The sequence below is a fragment of the Ipomoea nil genome, unplaced genomic scaffold (assembly GCF_001879475.1).
Source record: "Ipomoea nil cultivar Tokyo-kokei standard unplaced genomic scaffold, Asagao_1.1 scaffold0804, whole genome shotgun sequence".
In the NCBI taxonomy this organism is placed as follows: domain Eukaryota; kingdom Viridiplantae; phylum Streptophyta; class Magnoliopsida; order Solanales; family Convolvulaceae; genus Ipomoea; species Ipomoea nil.
Genome location: NW_017617232.1, coordinates 65,586 through 89,304, shown reverse-complemented (window position 1 = coordinate 89,304; position 23,719 = coordinate 65,586). Strand labels below are relative to the sequence as shown.

Genomic DNA, 23,719 nt, shown 5'->3' with positions numbered 1-23,719 from the left:
GTTTCATTGCGGAATTCTACTATTCCCACTTCTCGTCGCCTTTCGTTCAACAGCAACTTGTCGGCTTGTCGGAATTTTGATTTTTCGCTTTAAGTTATAAACCCTAACCCGTGATTTCTGAAATACAAATTTACATGCATCGAGATACGCAAATACATACTCACAGCGCTGTGTGCGTATACTGGTCTGCGAAATATGGGGGCGGGGCGATGGTTGAAGAAGACAGGTTGTGTTACTTGACCGTTGTAGAATGGGAGAGTTGATATCGGGCCTTTTCTATTTGTAGGTGAGTTTGAACTAAATGCAGCTGCACAAGCAAAAAATGACTATTGTTTAGATACTCATTTAGTTATGGAATAAGAGAGTTTTTGTTTTGTGGATTATATGATCTTTAAATGTATCCCAGATTTAAATGTTGGAAAGTGAAAACTTGTGTAGTAGTATGTATGTATGATGGGTTTGAATGAACTCAGTGAAAAAATTATTTCCGGCCTTTTTGGGTGTTGGATTGACCCCTTTTGTAACATTAAAATTCACTTAGCATGTTTTTCACATAATAATTTCAAGATTGGTCTCTGAAGTAAAACAAAGATTATGCTAGATGATATTACATGTCTTTCTACGGTCTACTTTCCACACAAAGATATATATACACAATTTCCATGCTTTACTTATCTTTGTCTTATAATTTATTTTTCTCAACATTGAATACAATGTTGAAAATAAGTGTGGGGAAGGAATTTCTATTTCAAAATGTTTGTTATTCTTTTGAAAAAATTATAAACTAGAAACAACTTTTAGAAAATTGTAAATTTTATGTGTTTTTTTAGTTTTTAAAAAATCTTTAACTTAAAAATTTATTAAGTATATGAAGTTAAACTTTTACATTGTGAGTCTTTTGAATAGTCAGTGATTAATATAATGCTGATTTTGTCAACTCTTAGTGTATATAATACATGTGACTAATTGTTATTGTTATTTTCATTTTATTTTAATTTTTTGAATAACTTTGTTAAAAAAATTCAAAATATAAACAAAAACCCTTTTATGTTCTATATAATTTCTTTGATGATTTATATGTCTGTTTTACTTTGTACCCCTTTTTCAAATTCTTATACAAATTTGAATGCTATAAATTGTGGTGTAAGTGTATTTGTTTCAAGGATCACTTTTTGGCATAGTGAGGTGAAAAAATAATTTAAAAATTAGAGTGTTTTATTTTATTTTCAATAATTTGAAAATTCTACTCCGTTCAATGAGACACATACGTACACATGTACAATAAATAAATAAATAAGTATTATGGTCTGGATTATGAGTACACACATAATTGAAAACTCAAACGTGTCTAGCTAAGTAATTGGGTTCCTTCATCACTAATGTCGGTGCTAGCATAAAAAGACGAGAGGTGTTTGGGGAATTTTTCTTTGAAAAAATTCATAAAATAAAAAATAATGAGTGACATTTGAAAGAAACGAGCATATGCATATTAATTTTAATAAATGCTTTCAATCCTTGTTTATTTTGTGCTTGCACTTGCATTATGATATGATATTTCTGAACTTGACTTAGATTGTGAAATTTTCATATTGATTTGTTTGGTTTTTAAATTTAATAACAATATCATGCTATGCATATTAATTTTAATAAATGCTTTCAATCCTTGTTTATTTTGTGCTTGCACTTGCATTATGATATGATATTTCTGAACTTGACTTAGATTGTGAAATTTTCATATTGATTTGTTAGCCCATTGGTTTAGGGCTAAATTGACATCCCTACTTACATTATCAAATAATACATGTCCATTTTTAGTACGACACGAAATGCACAGTATAATTTGCCATCAACTCAATGATAGATTGATAGACCAAATTTCGTATAAGGGTGCGTCTGGAACCCCGTACAATGATTTATGAAAATCATTTTTTGCGTTTCTCGTATTTGTTAAAGAATGAAAAATGTGAGTCGAAGAAAAATGACTATTTGGTCAAAGGAAAATACCATTATTTTACTAGGAAATGACTTCTCATATTTTTTGGAGGAAAAACATTTTTCTAATTTCCACCACCACAACCATTAGCCACCACACTACCGACACCAATACTACCACTTTGAGTTGTCAAAATGGGTCAGCTCACCCCATACGGGCTGGCCCGTCTCGACATCTCAGATTTGTCTAGAAACGAGCGGGTCAGACCATTTTTTACACAAGTTGAGAAAATCTTAACCCAACCCGTGGTGAGACGGACTGACGGGCTACTCATTCACACACACACACACACACTCACATGTATGTATAAATATTCCTCTATGGTTCATGTTCAGTTGAGTCACCATGATTTACATCCTCCCCAAATGCTCTGTCGGGCCGGGGTGTGGGGGGCCCTTAGGGTTGGGGTTCAACCTTTTGGAATAATGTATGTATAAATATTTGAGTTTTTGTATAACTCAAAAATCAAACCTCCAACCTCTTAGTTAACAATTAACACTATTTCCAATCAAACAAAATAAATTTGGAATAAGGTTCAAATTGGCCACTGAACGTAACCTGAAAATGCAATTAGGCCACTGAACGAAAAAAAAGTGCAATTAGGCCACTGAACACTCCAAAAATGTGCAATTTCACCTGATAGCAGGTTACCCTCAATTTTAGCAGGTTATCTGCTTACGTGGCAGCTGAGTTGACATTTTTAATAAATTTTAAATCATTTTTAATAAATTTTAATAATAAATTTTTATTTAAAAAAATAAAAACGACTTTATTTTATTTTTTATTTAATTTTTTTCAATTTTTTATAAAATTTATTATTAAAATTAATTATTAAAAATTATTAAAAATGCCAACTCAGCTGCCACGTAAGCAAGTAACCTGCTAAAATTGATGGTAACCTGCTATCCGGTGAAATTGCATACGTTTGGAGAGTTTAGTGGCCTAATTGCACGTTTTTGAAGTGTTCAGTGGCCTAATTGCACTTTTTGTTCGTTCAATGGTCTAATTGCATTTTCAGGTTTCGTTCAGTGGCCTAATTGCACGTTTTTGAACACCATGTATGCGCGCGCGCGCGCGCGCACACACACACACACACACACACACACACACACACACACACACACACACACACATATATATATATATATATATATATATAAGATTTTAATTTTTAATATATAATTATAATTTATTTACTTTATATTTAATGCTAGGGAGTCTTATTAGTTAGTTTCTATGGTGGACTTAGTTGATGCGAACAACAACAAGAATTTGCTATTGTTTATCGCAAAAATTTTGTAATAAACATTAATAAATTTTAGTTGGTGTTCGTAATAATTTGTTGTTATGATTTGTTTAATACATATGTGTCAAAATAAAGAGATAAAAATCAAAAGTATATGAATATTTATGAAAGTTTTGAAACGTACAGTAAAATTTGATAGGAATTGCTGGAAAATTTATCAGGTTAAAATAGAGAAAACAAGTTTGTAGAGAATACTGAAAAGTTTTGGGCTAGATGATTGAATTTCATCTATTTATATTAGTGAAGAAAAAGTATACATAAAAATCATTATTATGATAGGGTCTATAAAAAATTAAAAATGAATAAGTTTTTGAATACCAATAAACTTTTAAAAATTCTATAAAAGACTGAATCAAATATCAGTATTTAAATCGAATATAACTAAACTTTTAAAGTCATTAAAAATCTTTAAAAATTTATAAAAATCTTAATTGGATACATACCCTAAACAAATTTGGAGTTTGAAAGGAAATGAAATTGCAATTCAATCCTAAAACATATTGAATTGATTGCAAATACATATACAGACGATGTCGTTCCACTTTGGCGCCAAATTTTCCGCGCGGACAATTTTCACCCCGCGGCTCCATCTTTGTTTTTTTTGGGGGGGTTTGGTTTATTCATCTTAATTTTAATATTTACTTTATTCCTCCTCAGTTTTACCTGAAAGAGATAGAAAAAGTTCTTTCTTTTTTATACGTTAGTATCCGCTTACGCCAGACTACTCCGGCAAAGAATCATGAAACTAGGGTAAAATTCAATGTTACCTTCCTACGTATTTGTGTTTAATTCTTTCTATCTCAACACGTATGTCGTCGGGGGATCTGTGAATTACTGGGAAAAAGCTTTCACTGAATTAGAATAATTGCACTAAATAGGTTTTTTATTTTTTGGTTGGATTTATATCTATGAATTTCTCACTCAGGTTTCCAAACTGAAGAAATTGTTGGGTTTCGCAGGAGTTGGTGATCCATTCTGCCTCAGTCTGTCGTGATTATCAGTTCGAATCATAGAAAATTCTTACTACATTGAGCTGGTATTCCAGGCAAAGGTCAATACTTTACCCAGTCTTTTTCTTGGTCTGCTAGATTATCCAATTTACGAAAGTTGTTTTTGATTGTTTATAGCTGGTGTTGCATTGAAAGAGGAACATTGAGTTTTAATTTAATTGTTTAAGGCTTTAGGTAGTTAAAATGCCAAACTGTACTGGTAATAAACTAATGATGATAGCCATTGTGGTGGTGGACTCTCTAGGTGCTTTCTGCTGTGGTTTAGAGTGTTTGGAAATTGGGGTAGAAAAATATTCCCCTATAATTGGGGTTGAAAATAAGGGAGTAGATAAATTCTGTACAACTTGGGGTTAAATTGGATTTTCATCTATAATTGAGCTATGAAAAGTTTTTTTTTTTTTTTTTTTTTTTTTTTTTTTTCTTGTTTCCTGCTTGGAAAGTTGCTAACCAAATATTTCCAGATATAATGCAATCTTGATTAATCTAAATTTTAGTGGAATTAGTCCATCCTTGAGTGCAGCAAAGTCTAGGTTTTACCTCACTTTTACTCTATGAAAATTAGCAATGTTCTTGATGAGTCCTTAATAATATGGCCACTTTTTTGTTAAAATAAAGTAGATAAATGTCTTCCTTGCATTGTCTTTGCCCCTGCTTCCAATTGGCCTGAAGGTAGCTTTATGCATTTAAGTCTCACCCTTTGTTTGACTTTACGTGCAGTTTGCAATAAATGGCCAATAAACCTCAAGAAAGGAAGTGCCCTAATAGTAAGTTACTTAATGCAAATGTCCTTGTTTTCCTTTGTATAGTATTATTCTAGTTAGCATATTATTGTATTACACTGAATACTGGGACCAGTAGAATGTCAAGATCTAATTAGTTTATATATGCCTTTTTGATGTTCCTGCAGAGTCTGATTTCTTTGTAAAGACTTCAGAGAAAAGACATCAGAAGAGACAGAAAACTGAGCAATTATGCCTTGGGTCAGCTGAAGAGAATGACAAAGCTTCTTTCGTCCCTGAGTTAGATGCTAGTATGATATCTTGCTATACCCTTTTAGATAAGTTTCTAGAATCAGTAAGGCATTCTCATAGTTAATTGTGGGACTATTAGTTTACTATTTTTTTCCCTTGGTGTTTTTTGATTGATTGAACCTTGAAAGGTTGATGTATTATTATGTTTACACTCTGCTATTCATTTTCATAGCTAGAAAACATTCTGCACTTACCACTGTTCCTTTTACCTGATTGTTTCATTTTAATCAGGATTTACTTGTTAAGTTGAGAGTAAAGGCTACAGAGTTATCTTCAGCAGTACAAAGCTGAAATTTCTAGATTGTCTATACAGAGAAAAACTATCTACTATACTAGATTTTCACAATCATTTATTTCATTTTAATTTTAAAAAGGGAAAATGGTGCTTTTGGTCTCCCAATTATAGAGGTATAGTGGACTCAGTCCCCCAATTATAGGCGCCTCCAGTTTTGGTCCTCCAATTATTAGTGTAGTGCCGTACTCACCACCCCCCCCCCCCCCCCCCCCGCCCAATAGCTAATTTTAGTCTTAAAACCTAATTTTTCAGCACTAAACTTGTAAAGTTACTTCCATTCTCTCTGCATCGAGGAGAAATTATGCATTTAAGTTATCAAGGTTGAAGTCACATATTTGGGGAAAAACTAGGTGTTTTGTTTCAATAGCCCATCTATTGGAGGGAAAGAGAACTGAGAAACTTACAAGTTTGGCCCTAAAAAATAAGGTTTTGAGACAGAATTTAGTGTCTAACAGTTCTGTTTTGATTGGGAGAAAGAAGCACTTATAATTGGGGGACTAAGTTTACTATACCCCTATAATTCGGGGACCCAAACTACCATTTTCACTTTAAAAAATAATCTTCTATTTAGAATTACTATTTTTTTAAAATTCTCCTTTTACTTTTTCTTTCAATTTCTTAAGAACTTTTGGGTATGATGAGTGATTTATGGTTTAAGGCAAATCTATTATGAAAAACTACAAGTAGGGTTCTACTTCTGAGAATCTGAGACATGAATGAAATTTAGTATATAGTAATCATACCTTTATGTATTAAATAGTTTTATATTTTGCTAAGAATTTAAGATCAATGTGCTACTCTTACTGGCATTATTGCTTATAAACTGGCATTTGTTTGGAAGATATGAAGACTCCCCCAAGAAAGCAGAAGCGGCAAGCTAACTCCACACCTGAGAAAACACCGAATAGTGCAGAGAAGCGACAGGCTATATCCACAGAAGAGAAAAAACTGAAAAGTGTAGAGAAACGACAGAAAAGTACTCCAAAAAAAAGAGTAATAAAAAATGGATCAATGGAAGCATGCCTTAGGCCATCATTATGTAGTCTCATGCAGGATGAACCATCATCCAATGTGATTCCTGATCTACGAAAGGAAGCTAGAAAAACAGCTGAGGTTAGTTGAAGTTTTTCCTCTTTTTCCTTGTACTTCAAATGTATAATGAGGGAATATAGTAGAGTATGTAATTAGAAATTTCATGCCAAGAACTGGATTATCTGATTTGTTTAGTTAAATTATCTTGATATTCCTTTTTCCTAATGGTTCAAGGTGTATGTGAAATAATTGGGGTTGCTTTATTTGTCTATATGTCTTAAATTGCTTATGCTTTTTTCTTTGGACTCTCAGCATTTGACTTAATATGTTGTTTCAATTGGAATCCCCTATCTCTTCCTTTTCCCTTCAGGAAAGCTCGCGTATATATGCAGGAAAAGAAATACATCCATTTTTTTCATCATGGAAAATTGGTAAGCGAAAAAATGAGGCGATCAATTTGGAGAAAAAATGGAGCACTTCTGAGAAAGAGGAAAAAACTCTTACTCTTGTCCCAATCCATGTATTGGAGACAGTTGAGGTACAATATTTTGGTTTCATTATTTGACCATATGGCCGCGTTGGCAGCTAATTGATGGTTCATATGTGGCTGTGTTCTACTTTAATTTGTTTTTCCATCCTGGAACTCCTTGTTTAAATATATCATATACATATGCAGGAAGATGCTTTCACCCCTGATTGGCAGCAGTGGACATTTTCTGAAAGATGCCTTCTGAGTGACAGTTACATTCTAGAACATGGATGCTCACCAATTTATGAAGGATCTGTTAGCTCCCTGCAATTTGATACATTTCGTAGTCTCTCTAATCCATTTAGGCCATTGCCATACCAAAATGAGATTTCTGTTGATCAGCATTCTGTTTCCCAAAAGGAAGTCTGTTTGGTAGATTCTCCTGGGAAACAACATTTGTTCCATCCAACATCTCCCATCCTTTTGGCTGAAGAAAAAATCCAGCAGGAGTGTTTTAAGAATTCAGAGGTGCCAAATTCTGATGAATTAACTGTATAACTTTATAATTTCACGTCATATATTTTCCTTTTAGATTCCGACCTTTGTGTTAACAGGACAATGAAATTGAAACACTCAGCTCATTCCTGAAGATTTCTGGCTGTGTAAGCTCAGATACTGACAAGCATGATAGATTTCTTGGAGGAGGGTGAGTCACAGTACTTTTCTATATCCACACTTGAAGTCCTTAAACATGCTAGTTTTTTTTAGACTTGGGAGTTCATGAACTCCCTTTTTGCGTGCCTTGGGATGGCTTATGGTTTTTATATGGCTAGAACTGAAGTAATCCTCACTGAAATAATATGGATTAATGTCAAAACCATTTGAATGCAACATCAAGTCACATTCTTTGATTACTTGATTTGAGAAAAAAGTTTATATTTTTCGTGCAGCCAACATCATGTTACGACTGATATTCATCCTCTGTTATTATTTATTTTTTTTTTAATGTTTAGGCTGATACCTCATAATCAAAGTTTTCACAACCAACCTGAAAATTGCCTATGGACAGACAAATACCAGCCTGAGAAGGCAGTGCAGGTGAAACATTTGATATATGGCAACTGCTTGTTACTCCTCTCGGTTAACTTTTGTTTGAGAACCTATGTTGAATTACTCTAAGCCCTCTAATTTGTGGTTTCTTTTCATTAACTAAAATTTTCTAGTAATTTCTCTCTAGGTGTGTGGTAATGGTGTATCAGTGAAAATTTTGAGTGAGTGGCTGCATTCTTGGCATGAAAGAGGGTCTCAAAGAAGCAAAAGTTTCAGATCTAATGATACATTTATTGAGCAAGAAGTTGGTGACGATGATTACCTAAGTGACTGTGATTCAGACAATGAGGATACAGAAAATCATCTTAAGAATGTTCTGTTGGTTACAGGACCAGTTGGGGTATGTGGCTAGTTCTTAATCATATACGTTAGAAGTATCTTACATACAATACCTGATTATTTTTGTTTCAATGCTTTTAACTTTTATGCCTTTTGTTTGAAAAATTTAAATTGAACCATTATCACCATAGTAACATAGTTTGCAATATAGGCATGCCTTATGCTCCAAATATTGGTTCCATAATTTCATTTTGGTGAATAACACACATTTGAATACTGCAGAGTGGGAAGTCTGCTGCCATTTATGCCTGTGCAAAAGAGCAGGGATTTCAAGTCATTGAGGTACTGCTAAACAAGTAGTTAAATATCTTTTGTCAACAAAATGCTCCTATTTAGTGTATATTAGTTAGATAACATCTGCTCAGTCTTCCCTTTACTTCTATATCTATAGTTGTATATGCAGTCAGAATGTCAGATATTAAAGAACAACTAAGACATTTATCATGTAGTCAACTAAGTTTAAATTATTCTCTTGGAGTTGGGCATATCGAACAAATAAGTTAGGCATTTAATCTCTCTCAGGTCAATGCATCAGATTGGCGAAATGGAGCTCTTGTTAAGCAGATGGTTGGGGAGGCTTTGGAATCACAATGGCGTCAACGGTATGTCTAGATCTGATAACTAGTTTCTGCATCTCTTACTTTACAAATTAAGTAGCTCCTGTAGAGGAATCGGTAAGGTTGTATTGATTTTGTCGCATCCACATACACATCCTGGTGTGTTAAGCCTCGATTTATTTAAAGAAGCTTCCCATATATCCCAAACCTTTAAATTGAGAGAAGTGAACAGAGATCAGTAACTCTGCATCATATAGTTATTTGTGACTTGCATGCGAAAATGAATTTACTCAGGAATTAGTAGCTTTTGTTCAAAGCACAACAGGGTGGTAAGATAAATCTGGTAAATACAGGAGGCTTGAGGATCGGTGGATTCTTCTTCTTATCATTGGTAGTTCAAGATGCTTGTTAAATGTTTTTTAAAAAGTAAGGTATCATTTAATAGCTATCAACAGGGTGCCACTGATAGGTGATAGTACAAAGTCAAAGATAAAGAAGTAGATCTGTGTGCAACAAAAGAACAAAAGCTTGGCAAGTTTGTGCCTACCCAAAAAATCAGTTAAAGATAGCACAGTGACCAAAGGAAATGGGTGCGCACAATAAGGTTGTTGAATTTTTTTATCAAAATTCAATGTAGTTCAATAAACTCTTCCACCAAATCACACCATCAAGAATTCAAATATGGTATTGTGATGCAGATACGTTAAATAGCTGAATGAAAAATGGGAGAAAAGAACTCTATTTACCAGAGTATATTTCATACAATAATCTGCAACTCCATTGACAACTGACGTTTTGGGAGCAGATCTGTTGGCCATGGCTCAGACATATACGAAACTTTGTTGGGAACACCAATTGTGCCATGTTTGACTTTCCTATGCACACCAATTGGAATATAACTAGCATAGAGAAATTCAATTCAACGGTCTTATGATTTTGCAATGACAAGCTGCATATCTTGTCTAGTAGCTTCCCTTCTATGTAGTTGCTATTTTACCACTGCATGCCTACGCAACACCTTTCTCTGTTCAACCTTACAAAAGGCACTTTGCATGCCTGAATTGAAGAGCAAAACATGACTTCAAATTTTAGTTCGTAGTGTTAACAATAATATTTCTACATGGAAATCTTGGTTCTGCCAACTTGTGCTTAATGAACTGTTCAGCTTCAAATTTCTGTTTATTGTGTTTATGATTGATCATGTTTCTACACGTCAATGTTGGTTTGTAGCAACTTATGTTTAATGAAATTCCCTGCTTTCAATCTGATTTTGAATGTTTTCCTGCTATTTGAAGTCAACTTTTAAGGTTTTTTTTTTTTTTTTTTTTTTTTTTTTGTAAATAATTTCTTGTGAAATGTTTTTTCGATTAATGACTTAATCGGAGATGCAGCCACTAAGCATGATGTGTTCCTGTGAGTTAATTATGTCAGTCTTTACTTAAAACTGCTTATTTTTATTTCAGTACACAAAAAGATACAGCAAATGCAGAGGACAACACTCTACTAAGGTCCTTTTCAGCTGCTGTGACTGGGACTGAAGGGCCTATGAGCGAAGTTATTGAGCTGATACCGATACTAGATGATGAAGATTCCCAAAATGCCAGTGCAACACCCAGAAAGTTAATTTGCAAGGACAGAACTAATAGTCACGGTGACCTTAATACCTTAGTCCTTTTTGAGGATGTTGATGCTGCTCTTTGTGAAGACCGTGGTTTTATATCTACCATTCAACAACTTTCAGAAACTGCTAAGCGGCCAATGATATTAACTAGCAATAGTAAGATAATTTATCTTGTTGGAATTTTATTGTTTTTGAATCTAATCTTACAAAAGTTATTAATCCCTTTGGGTGCAATTTTTAGGCAACAATCCTGTGCTTCCAAACAATTTGGATAGGCTAGAGTTGTGCTTTACAATGCCATCTTCGAAGGACCTCCTTGAACTTGCAAACACGGTACATTTTCTTGTGCAAATGTATCAAATTTCTGCCATTCTTGGATGTCCATAATAAATTCCTCTGCAGGTCTGTAATGCAGAAAAAGTTATAATGGACTCTTCATTGGTAGAGGGATTTGTCAATCACTGTGAAGGAGACATTCGCAAAACTATCATGCTACTCCAGTTCTGGTGTCAAGGTCAAACCTTTAGGATAGGTAATTGCTATAAGGCCCTGCTGCTCCAGAATGCTTATTGCTGTTTATACTATTTCTGCAGGATAACATCTGAGTTCTCTGATAGGGAAATTTGCTTTTTATTCATAACAGTAGCTTTCCTGGATTAGTATTTAACCAATCTTTTGATAAGCATTGAATGTGAACTCGCACATAGTGGTCAATTCATCTGCTTAACCTCATCTATGCCATGAATTTAGTAACTCCATACGGTCCTTGCCTGAAATTTTGTCCTCTTGTGAAGAAATGCTTCAGGCAACTAGAATTTAATTTTAGCTTCAAATTCTATTCATGCAGTGCTGTCAGATTCTTTAGTATTTCTTGAAACTGTTACTAAAAAACAAAAGCTTCCAGAGGAGTTAATACCTGTCTCTTTTGTAACATGAATGTGTATGAATTGCCTTGTAACAACAATTCAATTAAGAAAATTTATTCAGCTCAAATTTCATTTCATCAATGATCAATCCAAGCTTTATATTTGTGATCTAACAAGTTCTCAACTTACCGTGGCTTACACATTCCAAAAGAAAATAGAAAGATGACAAGTCATCTAGAACTAAGGTTTTAGTTCATCTTAGTTCTGCCTCTGTTTACAGACAGGCTATGTGAGAACTCAGTGAGATCTTTGACTTACTCTTATGCTGCTTATCTTTTGTTCAGCTCAAATTTCATTTCATCAATTAGTTACAGTATTCTATCATGGTTTTGCCAGGGAATGAAATCCCGACATATAGGCCACTTCAATTTGATATAGATGCTGGGCATCTAATGCTGCTGAAGTTAATCCCCTGGAGTTTTCCTTGCCCTCTCTCTGTACTTGTTGATGAAGAGATTTCTAAATCAATGAGAGTGGCAGAAAAAAGCTTTACCTTAGGGGATATAGTTGAGGAAGACCAGTTGAATGGCAGTAATATATGGAATAGTTCTAAAAAGTTTGTTGAAGATCCAAGCAGTATAAATGCAAAAAAGGAAGCAATGTTAACTTTGCATGGTTCACTGCCGGATGAAAATGAGCTTACAGCCAAGTTTGATAGTAATACTGAATGTTCTAATTACTCTGGCTCCCCAGTTGCTTTCCATCGTAGAAATACCCGGAGAAAACTTGATACTGTGTTTTCTGATTCTGATGATGAGGAGTGTTTAAGCAGCAGAAACATGATAGATTTAAACAAAGTCCCATGTGATAATTGTGATGAAGAAAATGAAATGATGTGGAATTCTCCATCTGATGTATCGTCCACTAAAATGGATTGCAGTCTTTCAAGCGAGCCTCATCATTTTAAACCAAAAAGATTGAAAAGAAATTGTTGGGAGGCAGATGATTATTCTCATCCAAATGGAATGAGCATAGCATGTGATTTGTCTTGTGTACCAGAGTCATCATTTGTTCCAGAATCCAGGCTTAGTAGTGAGTCCTATGTTGATGTGAACTGTAAAGTTGAAGCTGATTGTATGAATGATTCACTGCCAAGTATTCCCCGACTTGAGGATGACAATCTCGAAAAACCTGTTCTTGTATCATGTAAAAATCGTGAATTACTAGGTTGTAGTTCTGATATTAACACAATGTCAGTTTGTGGTGATGAAGCTAGTCATTACAATGTCCACCAAGGTGAAGATTCTTCTGGAGGATGTCAGTTGTTGGATGAGTGTAGCCGCATTGACTTCAATTGGAGATTTATCACCTTAAGCAATGATAAACATCATATGACCAATTCTGTGCAAGAAACATGGAGAAAACTCAGTAAGGGGCACATGGACCTGAAACAGTATGTCACCCCAGATCAGAAAGATGCTTCCAAGGTTCTTAGTATTGGTTACAAATTGAGTAATTTAATCTCGGAAGCTGATTTATTATCTAATGACTGTCAGCAGCTTATATATGTAAGTCTCATATTAGCTATAAGTACCTGCCTTAATTCCTTTGATTTCATGTATGTTCTGCATTTGACGGTTTGTTGGCTTTCCTTCAGGATTCTTTGGAACCTTCTATGATACCATGTGATAAATTAGAGTCGTATAGCTGGCCAGACGATCAATTGCATATGTCATCTATAATTGCTCAACATGGGATATGCCTCTTTGCTAAAGAAATTGCCAATTTGGAGTTAGATAATGTATCTGTAAATCAATTGGATTTGGCATCAGAGATGTTAGCATCATCAGACAGTACAATGGCTCTGGGAAAACGGGTTGGTCTTGACAGAAGAGAAATCTTGACCACAGAACTAAGGCCACCAAAAAACTTCGATTCTTCCAAAAGGTATACAACTATAGCCTACCTTCTATCTCATAAGTACATAATAGTTCACCAGCACAAATAAACTGTTTTGTAAGCCCAACCATTTTTCTTCACAGTAAAGGGCAATAATGCCTGAAACTGGCAGTCCCGAGACTCCCTTTAGTTGAAGCTATGTAATAATGTGATCATAATAGTTACTTCATTGCGGTGCGAACTAATGCAGGAAGTTGGGCCCAGATCCTGTGAATCTACTTCAATTGGCAGTTCCGTTGCGGTCACACCTTTCACTGAAAGGTGATGCACTTCATGAATATCTATCTTCATTCAGCCAGATTTCAAGATTAGAAGCCAACCGTTTGTCCAGCTGTGTTGGCAGGAGTAAACAAAGAAGGCAAGTGTTTGTTGCATTCCTTTTAAAAAATACCCGATCAAGAATTTCCATTTAGAATCCCATATGTTGAGCATATAATATATGAACATAAATATGCAATCGAACTATCAGCTTAGACTTTTAGTTGAGATGGAGCACATGCTTCAATTTGGTATCAAAACCTATGTCCACGTTAGGGGATGTGTTGAGCATATATATAATATATAAACATGAATGTGCAATCCAACTATCAGTTTAAACTTTTAGTTGAGATGGAGCACATGCTTTAGTTCTATACTCATATGCTGCTAAATATCTGCATTGCAGGGCACGAGTGAATCGACACTACTTGGCGTCTGGTGGATGTTCATTATCAGAGGAAGACATTTCATTGCTGTGTCAATACAATTGCTATCATAATGATGATTCATCCAAGTTTAATTTGCAAACATCATAGTTAAAGAATGCTTACAGTTGTTTATATAGGAGGAGGATATTTGCTAACTTCACTTCAAAAGCTGTATTTGTAGTGTCAACATTGAAACATGTTTCTAGAGGTTCTGCTTACTGAGATAGGCAATAATATTTCATCCAGGGTTTAGGTTCCCTTTAGCTTCAAGTCCACTCTTAAGAGCTTATTAGTGTATATAATTATTGGAAATTTTACCATTCTTTTTGGCTGACATGTCTTGAGCAAATGACATTTAGCAGCAGAGTTTTGCATGATTTCTTTCTTTTTTTTTTCTTTTTTTTTTTAATTTTTATTTTTATTTTTGATATTAATGTAATTCAGTCTTCATTCTATCACGTCACATGCGATGATGCTAAAGAAGCATACTGCAAATAAACTAAAAGAAATCAACTTTGGTCGAATTCTTTTTGGAACAAGTTGAAATTTTTTTGATATTAAATTATTAACTTCAAAAAGTTAAAGGTGAAATTGCTATAGCTTGTAGAAGTGTTAGAATTGTTCTCTAACCAATAAACCTATGATATAAATGCAAGAGAACAGTAACATAAACTTGAAAAACGTACCATAGGAGTATAGGCTGTTTAGTGAGTAATTGGTATAATATAAGGGCATTCGCATTTGTGTTTTTTTTTTTTTTTTTTTTCCAGATAAAAATACTAGCTAAATAAGAAGTAAATTGATGGGTATATTAATTTTTGAAAATATTTTTCTCTTGCAAATATATGGATTTTGTAGGATCCGAGAAGAAAAAGCGCATCTTGCGTGTTTGGAGCGCATTTCGCGTCCCAGTGGGCTGTGCGCATCATAGTGGCCGTCACTCTGACTTCTAATTGTTGCTTTCTTTTTTTTTTTTAAAAAAAAAAAAATTGTCAGATTTTTTTTTTTCTTCTTCCATTTTTGTCTTCTCCTACATGGCCTCCTAAAATGTTGTGTAAAAACTAACCGATGATGATGCTCTAAAGTTGTAGTCATTGTAGTTAGCTAGTTACATGGATTTTGATGTATATTTTCAAGATTGATAAATATTTTTTATATACTATATTTAATTTAAGGTAGTCTATTCCTATAATTCAATTATTACAATATCTATGTTTAACAAAGATATCCATTTTTAATCCAATAGGGTAGCTCAAGTGGCAAATGAGCTCTCTTTGTGGGGGAAAATTTTGAGATAACCCGAGTTCGATTCCTCTGGGCTAGCTTCTGGGCCTCTCGGAGCGAACCGGATGGACCTAAACCGTCGATTCTCTCTGGGCTAGCTTCTGTGCCTCTCGGAGCGAACCAGATGGACCTAAACCGTTAAACAACTGGCAACCATTACAATTGCCCAGTGAGCGTGAAGAGCATACATCCACTTGATTACTGTCATGCCCATTTTTTTTTTTTTTTTTTTTTCCTTTGACAAAAATTTCGAAATAGCATTTAAACTCCTCTCTCCTCTCTCTTTTGTCCCCTCACTCCCTACTTCTTCTAACATAGCTAAAAAAAAAAAAAAACTTGTAAAAAAGGTCCATTGGAGTAATAAATCCTACAAGAGTGGAAGTAAATTCTTTATCACACTGAGATTAAAAGAATTAAAAAAAAGTCTGATCTTGCAAAATGGGGGCACTGACACTAGCTTTTATATTGCTTCCATTCTGAATAAAGTAATAAACACATTTAGATCTAAAAATGGCTGAATCTTGGTCTGCATTTTAAAAGGTTGACAAAGAAATACCAGAACATATGATATCGGAGAGGAAAGCTAGCTGCTTTTGAATAAAAAGCACTAATGCTTGAAGCAACTATTGATTGTTACTAGTGAGTGATCTTGTTTTCCCTGAAAGTAATTCAGATGATTCCCAAGCTGCTAACCAATTTGGGGAGACAATAAAGTCTCTATTTGTTCCGCTTTTTGGCCTGCTTTCCTTGGCCCTTCTTAGGTGGTCCCTTTCCACGACGCTTCAACATTTCTAGCTTGCTCAACCGCCTGTTAAATCACAAACCTATGAGAAACTTGCTATTCTACTTCTACACAGCAAAAATTATATTATATTTTCAATATTACACACATCATACAAATGGATCAGATGTTCAAATTACCCCCCCAGTTAATGCTAAATTCTTCTTCAGCATCATTGCTGACAATTACCAACTTTTAGTTACGAAATGCAGTATTATTATGCCTCCTGAGTTTTGTGAAACAAAACAGTGGTATTTTTTGGAATTAAACTCCAAAGCTCAACTTAGAGTCATTTATTTGTCTTACAAAACCCCACTTAACCTCCAATCATACCAGACATTTGAATAGTCTTCGGTGATCAGTACAATTAGGACCAACTGCATCTCCTTGCACAAATGCTGGGAACAAATAATTAAGCGGATGCATCTATTTTCATAAAATGTTGGGGAGAAAATTTTAACCAGGTGACTATTATAGTAGAGCAACCAGGATGACCTTCCTAGAGTGCATACATAAACTAAGATTGGGCTAAGGTCACTCAACTAGGCTATAATGCACATGGGCTAAACCACACTACAAGATTAAATCCAACCAATTAACTAGTCTAACCCATGACCTTATAAACCCATATGTTCTCTTACTTTATCAATGTGGACTCTTAACACATACTATTAGCTATCTATTCACATGAGAAATTTTTGGAATATTGTCTTCACTTGAAACTCCAAAAAAAAAAAAATTCCATTTATTTCAATCTTTACTGAAATATCAAATGGTCTCAAAATTTGTACTCTAAACAATCTCTGAAAACCCTCAAAAAATCTGTTTTAAAATTGTGCATGAGGACCAAATAAGAAAATCCTTAGCTTAACTCAATAAAACCAGCATGTAAGAAATATTTAGCAACCCTCTAAGCACTATCTAATGTGATGCTTATCTATAATCCATCCCTTCATAAATTTCTACTCTGACTAGTAGCCAAAGCTGAAGAATCTACATACTTGGAAGAGAAAGTTAAACCTCAACAAAAAAAGTCTTATTAACCTTCAACCAAGAAATAATCTCAATCGCTGATTAGTCCTTCATGAAGGAGCATACTCAATTTTAAACACTGGTCTTTTTAAGACTCAGAAAACCAGACTCACGGTGCTTAAGATTTAACATGTTCTTCATGGATAAATATTAACACTCAAACCACTCTCACAAAATACCATGTCCAAACATGCTAAGAATAATGCACAAGTAGTATCATGCAACCAGTATACTTTACCAAACTTGTCATCAGCAAAACCTAAAATTCAAAGACTATTAATAAAAAGGAAAAAGTGTCAAATAGGCCACTAAACTTATCGCTTATGTGCAATTGGGTCACTGAACCTAAAAAGTGTGTAATTAAAGTAAAATATGTGCAATTGAGACATTTTTTTCAATTTCTTTTTTTCTGGTAGAATCTGATCATATTAATTACATGGTATGGACTAAGAATCGCCATTTCCTCTGTCATACTAATTGAGATGAAAGATTGCAATGTTTCAACTTAAATCGCATTAAAAGAAATCATAAACATGTCCCAATTGCATATATTTTGCTTGTTTGATGGTTCGATTGCACACTTTTTAAGTTTATTGACCCCCAATTGCACAAAAACAATAATTTCAGTGGAATATATATTCATGCATATCTACATCTACATATACATAGGAAAGAGAAGATGAGAGGAAGGCAATAAATACTCTTGTTCTTCTTGTGCCATGACAAGAGGATCATCCTTTCTGATGTCATGTGGGTACCATTGCGCAACCTTGTCTCCAATCAACTTCTTCCGTAGAATTTTGTGAGCAGATCTCTCACCCGTGGGGTTAAGCACATGCCCAAAAATCCTTGCCCTTGCATTGGCCACCCCTTCCATGGCTACAGAGGCCACCAAGTTCCTCAGCCTCCCAGAGCTCATGTCTTCTTCCACTGCAGCTCCACACTTCTATTAGGCAAATCATCAAACAGTTGCAAGGCGGGGTTAATGCACTATCCAGAAAGTTACATATCAACAAAAAAAAAATAAAAAAAAAATCACGCATTCAATTACATAATATATTGTAAGTAACTCATCTCATTGCAAGAGTTCTTTGTTTCCATACCTGAACTTACTTTTTCTTCATCTACAGAAATAACTTTATGCAACAGAGACTGAGAGAAGACATGCTCTGAAAGAGAAGAAACGGAGAGGGTATTTACCTGAAGCAGAGAACTGGGCTTGTGAAATTGAAAACCCAATCCGCAATTAGTGAGGTGAACTTAGCCCAAAATCAATACAATTCATGGACCCAGGTCCAAAACCAATAGTTATGCTGTGGGCTCGTGCCCAGCGTGCAGCATGGGCACGGTAACGGTGCCGTCAGGCAACGTTATCTTCCCTTTTTTTTTTTTTAAAAAAAAAAAAAATTTAATTTCAGACCGCTTCGTTATAGGAGCATATATTCACAGCTTTGTGTTCATAATTTTATAATTGTACATTCATAATTCCATAGCTGTACATTCATAATTCTATAACTGTACATTCATAATTCAATAACTGTAAATTCATAATTTTCGAAGCTCTATGTTCATAATTGTAAGTTCATAATGTCAGAGTTCTATGTTCATAATTTCATAACTGTACATTCATAATTCCATAACTGTACATTCATAATTTCATACTGTATATTCATAATTCCATACCGAACATTCATAATTTTCGAAGCTCTATGTTCATAATTGTAAGTTCATAATTCCATAACTATACATTCATAATTCTATAACTGTACATTCATAATGTCATAACTGTATATTCATAATTTCATAACGAATATGCCGTTAACGGCGTTTCGAACAATTTTTTTTTTTAAATTAAAACAGCGTCGTTTTCACGGAAAACGACGCCGTTTTAGCGCCGTGCGCACCTTGCAAGGTGCGCACGTGCACATAGCATAATTTGCCGTCCAAAACCGGCGTATAATGATACCCTTAGTGGCATTGTTTTCTCACAATCATTATGTTGTGGAACTCTGTTCACCTTACAAGGTGGACACAATTTTATGTTCATAATTATTGAAATATATGTTCACAATTATAAAGTTATATATTCACAATTTTTGAACTTCATATTCATAATTATTGATCTCTATATTCACAATTACAGAACTATATGTTCATAATTACTGAATTATATGTTCATAATTACTGAATTATATGTTCATAATTATAAAGATTCATAATTTTTGAACTTTATATTCACAATTATTGAGTTTCTATATTCATAATTACATAACTATATGTTCATAACTCTATATTCATAAGAGTTAATTCCAGCAATAGTCCTTCGATTATTGTGATTTTTCAAATTTAGTCCTCGTCTTTTAATTTGGACGAAATAAACCCTTGACTATCAAAATTGTTCCACTATTGGTCCTTCCGTTAACTAAGAGTTAAATAGATGTTAAGTTAAAGAGTAAAAATGTCATTTCCAAATTTAGATCTTTCTTATCCTTCCTCTTCAACGAGTCCGTGTATCTGTGATCTGATGCTCCATGCCATCAACTGAATTTTCAAAGCAAAGCACAAGGGACATGCGAAGGAATATAAGGAAAATACGAAGACTTCAAATGAATTTTCAATACTCCCCTTTCATTGTCTCTACCTCTAAATACTTCCCAGTAATGATCAAGGCCTTGCTCTATTTTAATTTTAAATAAAGACTTTATCGAATTCAAAGCTACTTGATCATACCAAAGCAAAAGACTTTACCATTTCAAATGCGCACACACAAATAAATTAGTTTAAGCTTCCATGTACGACTTTCAGTCTAATTGAATACCAGTATTTCATCTCAGAATACACCACATATTTACTCTAAAATAATCCCTCCAACCTGACAAGAACTTCATATATCTAGCCGTATATACACAAAGTGACAAAACATAACAAATTTAAAATTCAAAACACTAATTTGATCGAATGGAATAATAATCGAGCAAGAGGGGCATTGAAATTGATGAAAATCTGGATACCTGGATCAGAGAAAAGTCACAATACGATAACAGACAAGACGAGTATGAGTGGGATGAGATGGACGGCGTTCTCCGCAAATCTTAGCCGATCTCTCTCTTTCGTGGTGAGATAAGATTGGGGGTTGTACGTGGGCAGCTTGCCGGCTAACATTAATTTGAGATTCGGAGAGAAACGTGCAAGCAATAGAGACGACGGCGAGGAGCGTGGGGAGGACTAAGAGAGCCGGCCGGAGCTCGAAGACCAGTACATGATCGCGACGATGGGAATCAAGCCGATAAATGTACTGGGTTTATGACCTCGAGCAGAAGTTATGACCCTTCATTTTTTGTTAGGTTTATAGTTTTTTTGAGGAAAGACCTTTCATCAATTTCAATGCCCCTCAAATTCCTTCGCATGTCCCTTGTGCTTTGCTTTGAAATTTCAGTTGATGGCATGGAGCATCAGATCACAGATACACGGACTTGTTGAAGAGGAAGGAGAAGAAAGATCTAAATTTGGAAATGACCTTTGTACCCTTTAACTTAACATTTATTTAAATCTTAGTTAACGGAAGGACCAATAATGGAACAATTTTAATAGTAAAGGGTTTATTTCGTCCAAATTAAAAGACGAGGACTAAATTTGGAAAATTACAATAGTCGGAGGACTATTGTTGGAATTAACTCATATTCATAATTATAGAACTATATATTCATAATTGAGGAAATTTCAATTTTGATCCTATGATTATAGAGGTCTTGTTAATTATGAGTATATTATAATAATAATAATAACAATAATAATAATAATGATAATACCAAGACTATGTGGTCTAATGGTATCCAGGTTGGACTTTTATTTGGAAGGTTATGAGTTTGAGCCTTAGTGGAGGCGTTATTGGGTTAGTAACATTCAAAAAAAAAAAAATAAAGGTAATTAAGAAAGTTTTATGAAGGTAAAATTGTCCTACGAAGAGAGCAATTTTTTATTTTTTAATGAAAAAATAAAATACTTTGGCTGAGCAAAGAGAACTTTTTGCTCAAATGTAAGTAATTTTATTTCTTTTGGAAAATAATAATAAAGGTAATTAAGAAAGTTTTATGAATGTAAAATTGTCCTACCAAGAGAGTAAAGATTTTTTTTTTTTTTTTTTTATGAAAAACAAAATATTTTGGCTGAGAAAAGAGAACTTTTTGCTCAAATGTAAGTCTTTTGGAAAATAAATTTTAAGAATCAAACAATAGAAAATTACATTTTTCTCAAATTTTTAGAATTTGATTTTCTTGGAAAACATTTTACATCCAACAAAACATGCTCTGAGCCCTTAAGTGAAAAGTCTAAAATAAAAGGAATATTAAATATTACATTTTCATACTAAAATTATTTTCTCATATTTTCACTATGAAATAATTTTACTCATGAGTGTGTCTTAGTGAAGGAATCTGTAATTAGAATGAATATATATATATATATATATATATATATATATATATATATATAATTCAAATTGGATTAGATTGTATATTGTAAACGGGTCTATATTGCTTTCATCCAATTAAACATTTTTTTTTCTTAAAAATTTATGCATGTGTATGTATGAATAGAATTATAATTGTATTTTTTTAAATTATTGGGTCTTCTTTATAAAATTAAAAAAGGTGACCGTCATGGTGAATAATAGTCATTAATATTTGAGTAATGATAAATTTAGAGAACTATTTTCAATGATTGTAAAAAATTAATTTTATTTATATTGAGAAATTGAAATCGAAATAGTTTACGAATATATTGAAATCTCTTTATATTAATTTATATAATTCAATTTAACTATGATTAACTTCTAAATTAAAGGGTAAACAAATATTTTTGAACTTACATTTCTTACTGACCGAAGAGGAAAATATTAACTAGGTCAGTATGTGTTTTTTTTTTTTATTCAATTTGCAATTTAAATATAATTTTATAATTATTATTTACTCCTGTATAAAAATAATAAATTAAATTATATTTAAATTAACTTCGAATTTATAAGTTAACACAGTCAAGAATAAGGAACTCAACTTATAGATCTTAGAAGTTAATTTTCCAAATTGAGTATGCTGTGAATTAGTGCATTTTTAGAAAGCTGAGCAATGGTACAAACTTTAAAAATGAAGTCAACTTAAAAATTCGGCACAAATCAATTAATTAAAACCCATTGCATTCCAAAACAAAACTGATGAAAATTGGTAATTTGTACATAGTTTTTGTACATGATCAGTTGTATGTGGCTGCATCTAGAGTTAACAATCCAAATGGTCTGAAATTATTGATAGTAAAAGACTCAAGTACAATTATTACATTAACCACTAACGTTGTATATCATGAAGTTTTTAATAATTTTTAATTTTGTAAAAGTTTCTTTTTTAATACCATAATATTAATTTCAACTATTTATAATATACTATTTACATCTTTTTTTTTTTCTGTTCAATTTCCAAAAACAATTAATTTATATATTATAAATTATAACCGCATTAGTTCATACAATTTATAACATAACATCCACACAATTAATACACATTTTAATTTACATCCCGTGCATCGCACGGGACAAATACTAGTGAATATATATATATATATATATATATATATATATATATATATATATATATATATATATATATACACACACAAAGGATCATATGAGGTCATGTTTCTACATGTGGTATGTGGTCGAAATATGACCTTTGATTTTGATTGGATCTATGGATCTTGTTTTTTGGTTTATTTTTGGATTTATTTTTTTCCTTTTTCACGCCATCTTAATCTAGGGGCTCATTAGTCTTTGCATTTTTGTTTCCTTTCTTTGTTTTGTTTGTTTTTTTTTTTTTTTTTTTTTTTTTTTTTCCGACTGATTTGCCATAGTTTTAGGGATATTAAATTTGGTAATTAAAGATATCCTTCATTCATCTTTATATACGGCCTCTTTTTCATATTCTTTGTTTGTGTTTTGGCGAAGATTACAGACTCTTTTATTTTTTCGTGCTTCATTCTCTGTGCTATGAATTCTCCAGGTTTGTGTTTTCGTTTGTTTTAATATATTAGTATTGTGCAGTTTTTTTTTTTTTTTTTTTTTTTTTTTTTTTTTGCATTTGTATTTCGCTGGCTTCATTCGTCTTGTAGCGTTGTGTATTGTTTTTAAATCTATTCATTGTCTTCATTTTGTTTGTTTATTAGGATTGTGGGTTTCATATATATAAATTGTGTTTGTTATTATTATTTTTTTTTTTTTGTTTTGTTTTTTTATTTTTTTTTGGGTGTGTTGGTGTGTTTTGTTTTGTTTTGTTTTTTTGTTTTTTTTTTTTGTTTTTTGTT

At 33.1% G+C, this 23,719-nt stretch overlaps 2 protein-coding genes across 6 annotated transcripts; one reads left to right on the top strand and one right to left on the bottom strand.

The window, feature by feature from the left end:
• Positions 1 to 5,036: 5,036 nt before the first annotated feature.
• LOC109177240 lies at positions 5,037 to 14,610 on the top strand. Its single transcript, XM_019326557.1, has 18 exons — positions 5,037 to 5,073; positions 5,217 to 5,339; positions 6,477 to 6,592; positions 6,689 to 6,748; positions 7,038 to 7,205; positions 7,344 to 7,664; positions 7,751 to 7,842; positions 8,150 to 8,234; positions 8,374 to 8,586; positions 8,808 to 8,867; positions 9,108 to 9,187; positions 10,606 to 10,919; positions 11,005 to 11,096; positions 11,166 to 11,295; positions 12,026 to 13,197; positions 13,287 to 13,576; positions 13,779 to 13,946; positions 14,253 to 14,610. The coding sequence occupies exons 1-18, from the start codon at positions 5,037 to 5,039 to the stop codon at positions 14,380 to 14,382; spliced, it is 3,651 nt and encodes a 1,216-aa protein (XP_019182102.1). The 3' UTR covers positions 14,383 to 14,610.
• Positions 14,611 to 15,989: 1,379 nt separating this feature from the next.
• LOC109177229 lies at positions 15,990 to 18,633 on the bottom strand. 5 transcript variants are annotated; one of them, XM_019326546.1, is made up of 3 exons: positions 18,572 to 18,633; positions 18,073 to 18,317; positions 15,990 to 16,366 (listed from the first exon to the last, which is right to left on the bottom strand). In XM_019326546.1, exons 2-3 carry the CDS (start codon positions 18,288 to 18,290, stop codon positions 16,276 to 16,278), a joined length of 309 nt encoding a protein of 102 aa, XP_019182091.1. In that variant the 5' UTR covers positions 18,291 to 18,317; positions 18,572 to 18,633; the 3' UTR covers positions 15,990 to 16,275. The 5 variants fall into 5 exon arrangements, with proteins under 5 accessions (XP_019182091.1, XP_019182089.1, XP_019182093.1 ...); XM_019326544.1 differs by having other exon boundaries at positions 18,475 to 18,610; XM_019326548.1 differs by lacking the exon at positions 18,572 to 18,633 and adding an exon at positions 18,475 to 18,564 and having other exon boundaries at positions 18,073 to 18,314.
• Positions 18,634 to 23,719: the final 5,086 nt, after the last annotated feature.

Excerpts from the sequence above, each read along its gene's own strand:
- LOC109177240 (XM_019326557.1), top strand. The coding sequence starts at position 5,037 with ATGGCCAATAAACCTCAAGAAAGGAAGTGCCCTAATA. Across the intron at positions 6,593-6,688 it reads AAGAGAAAAAACTGAAAAGT|GATGAACCATCATCCAATGT; the intron begins GTAGAGAAACGA and ends AGTCTCATGCAG. Across the intron at positions 9,188-10,605 it reads GAATCACAATGGCGTCAACG|TACACAAAAAGATACAGCAA; the intron begins GTATGTCTAGAT and ends TTTTTATTTCAG.
- LOC109177229 (XM_019326546.1), bottom strand. The coding sequence starts at position 18,290 with ATGAGCTCTGGGAGGCTGAGGAACTTGGTGGCCTCTGTAGCCATGGAA. Across the intron at positions 16,367-18,072 it reads ATGGCACAAGAAGAACAAGA|GCGGTTGAGCAAGCTAGAAA; the intron begins GTATTTATTGCC and ends GTGATTTAACAG.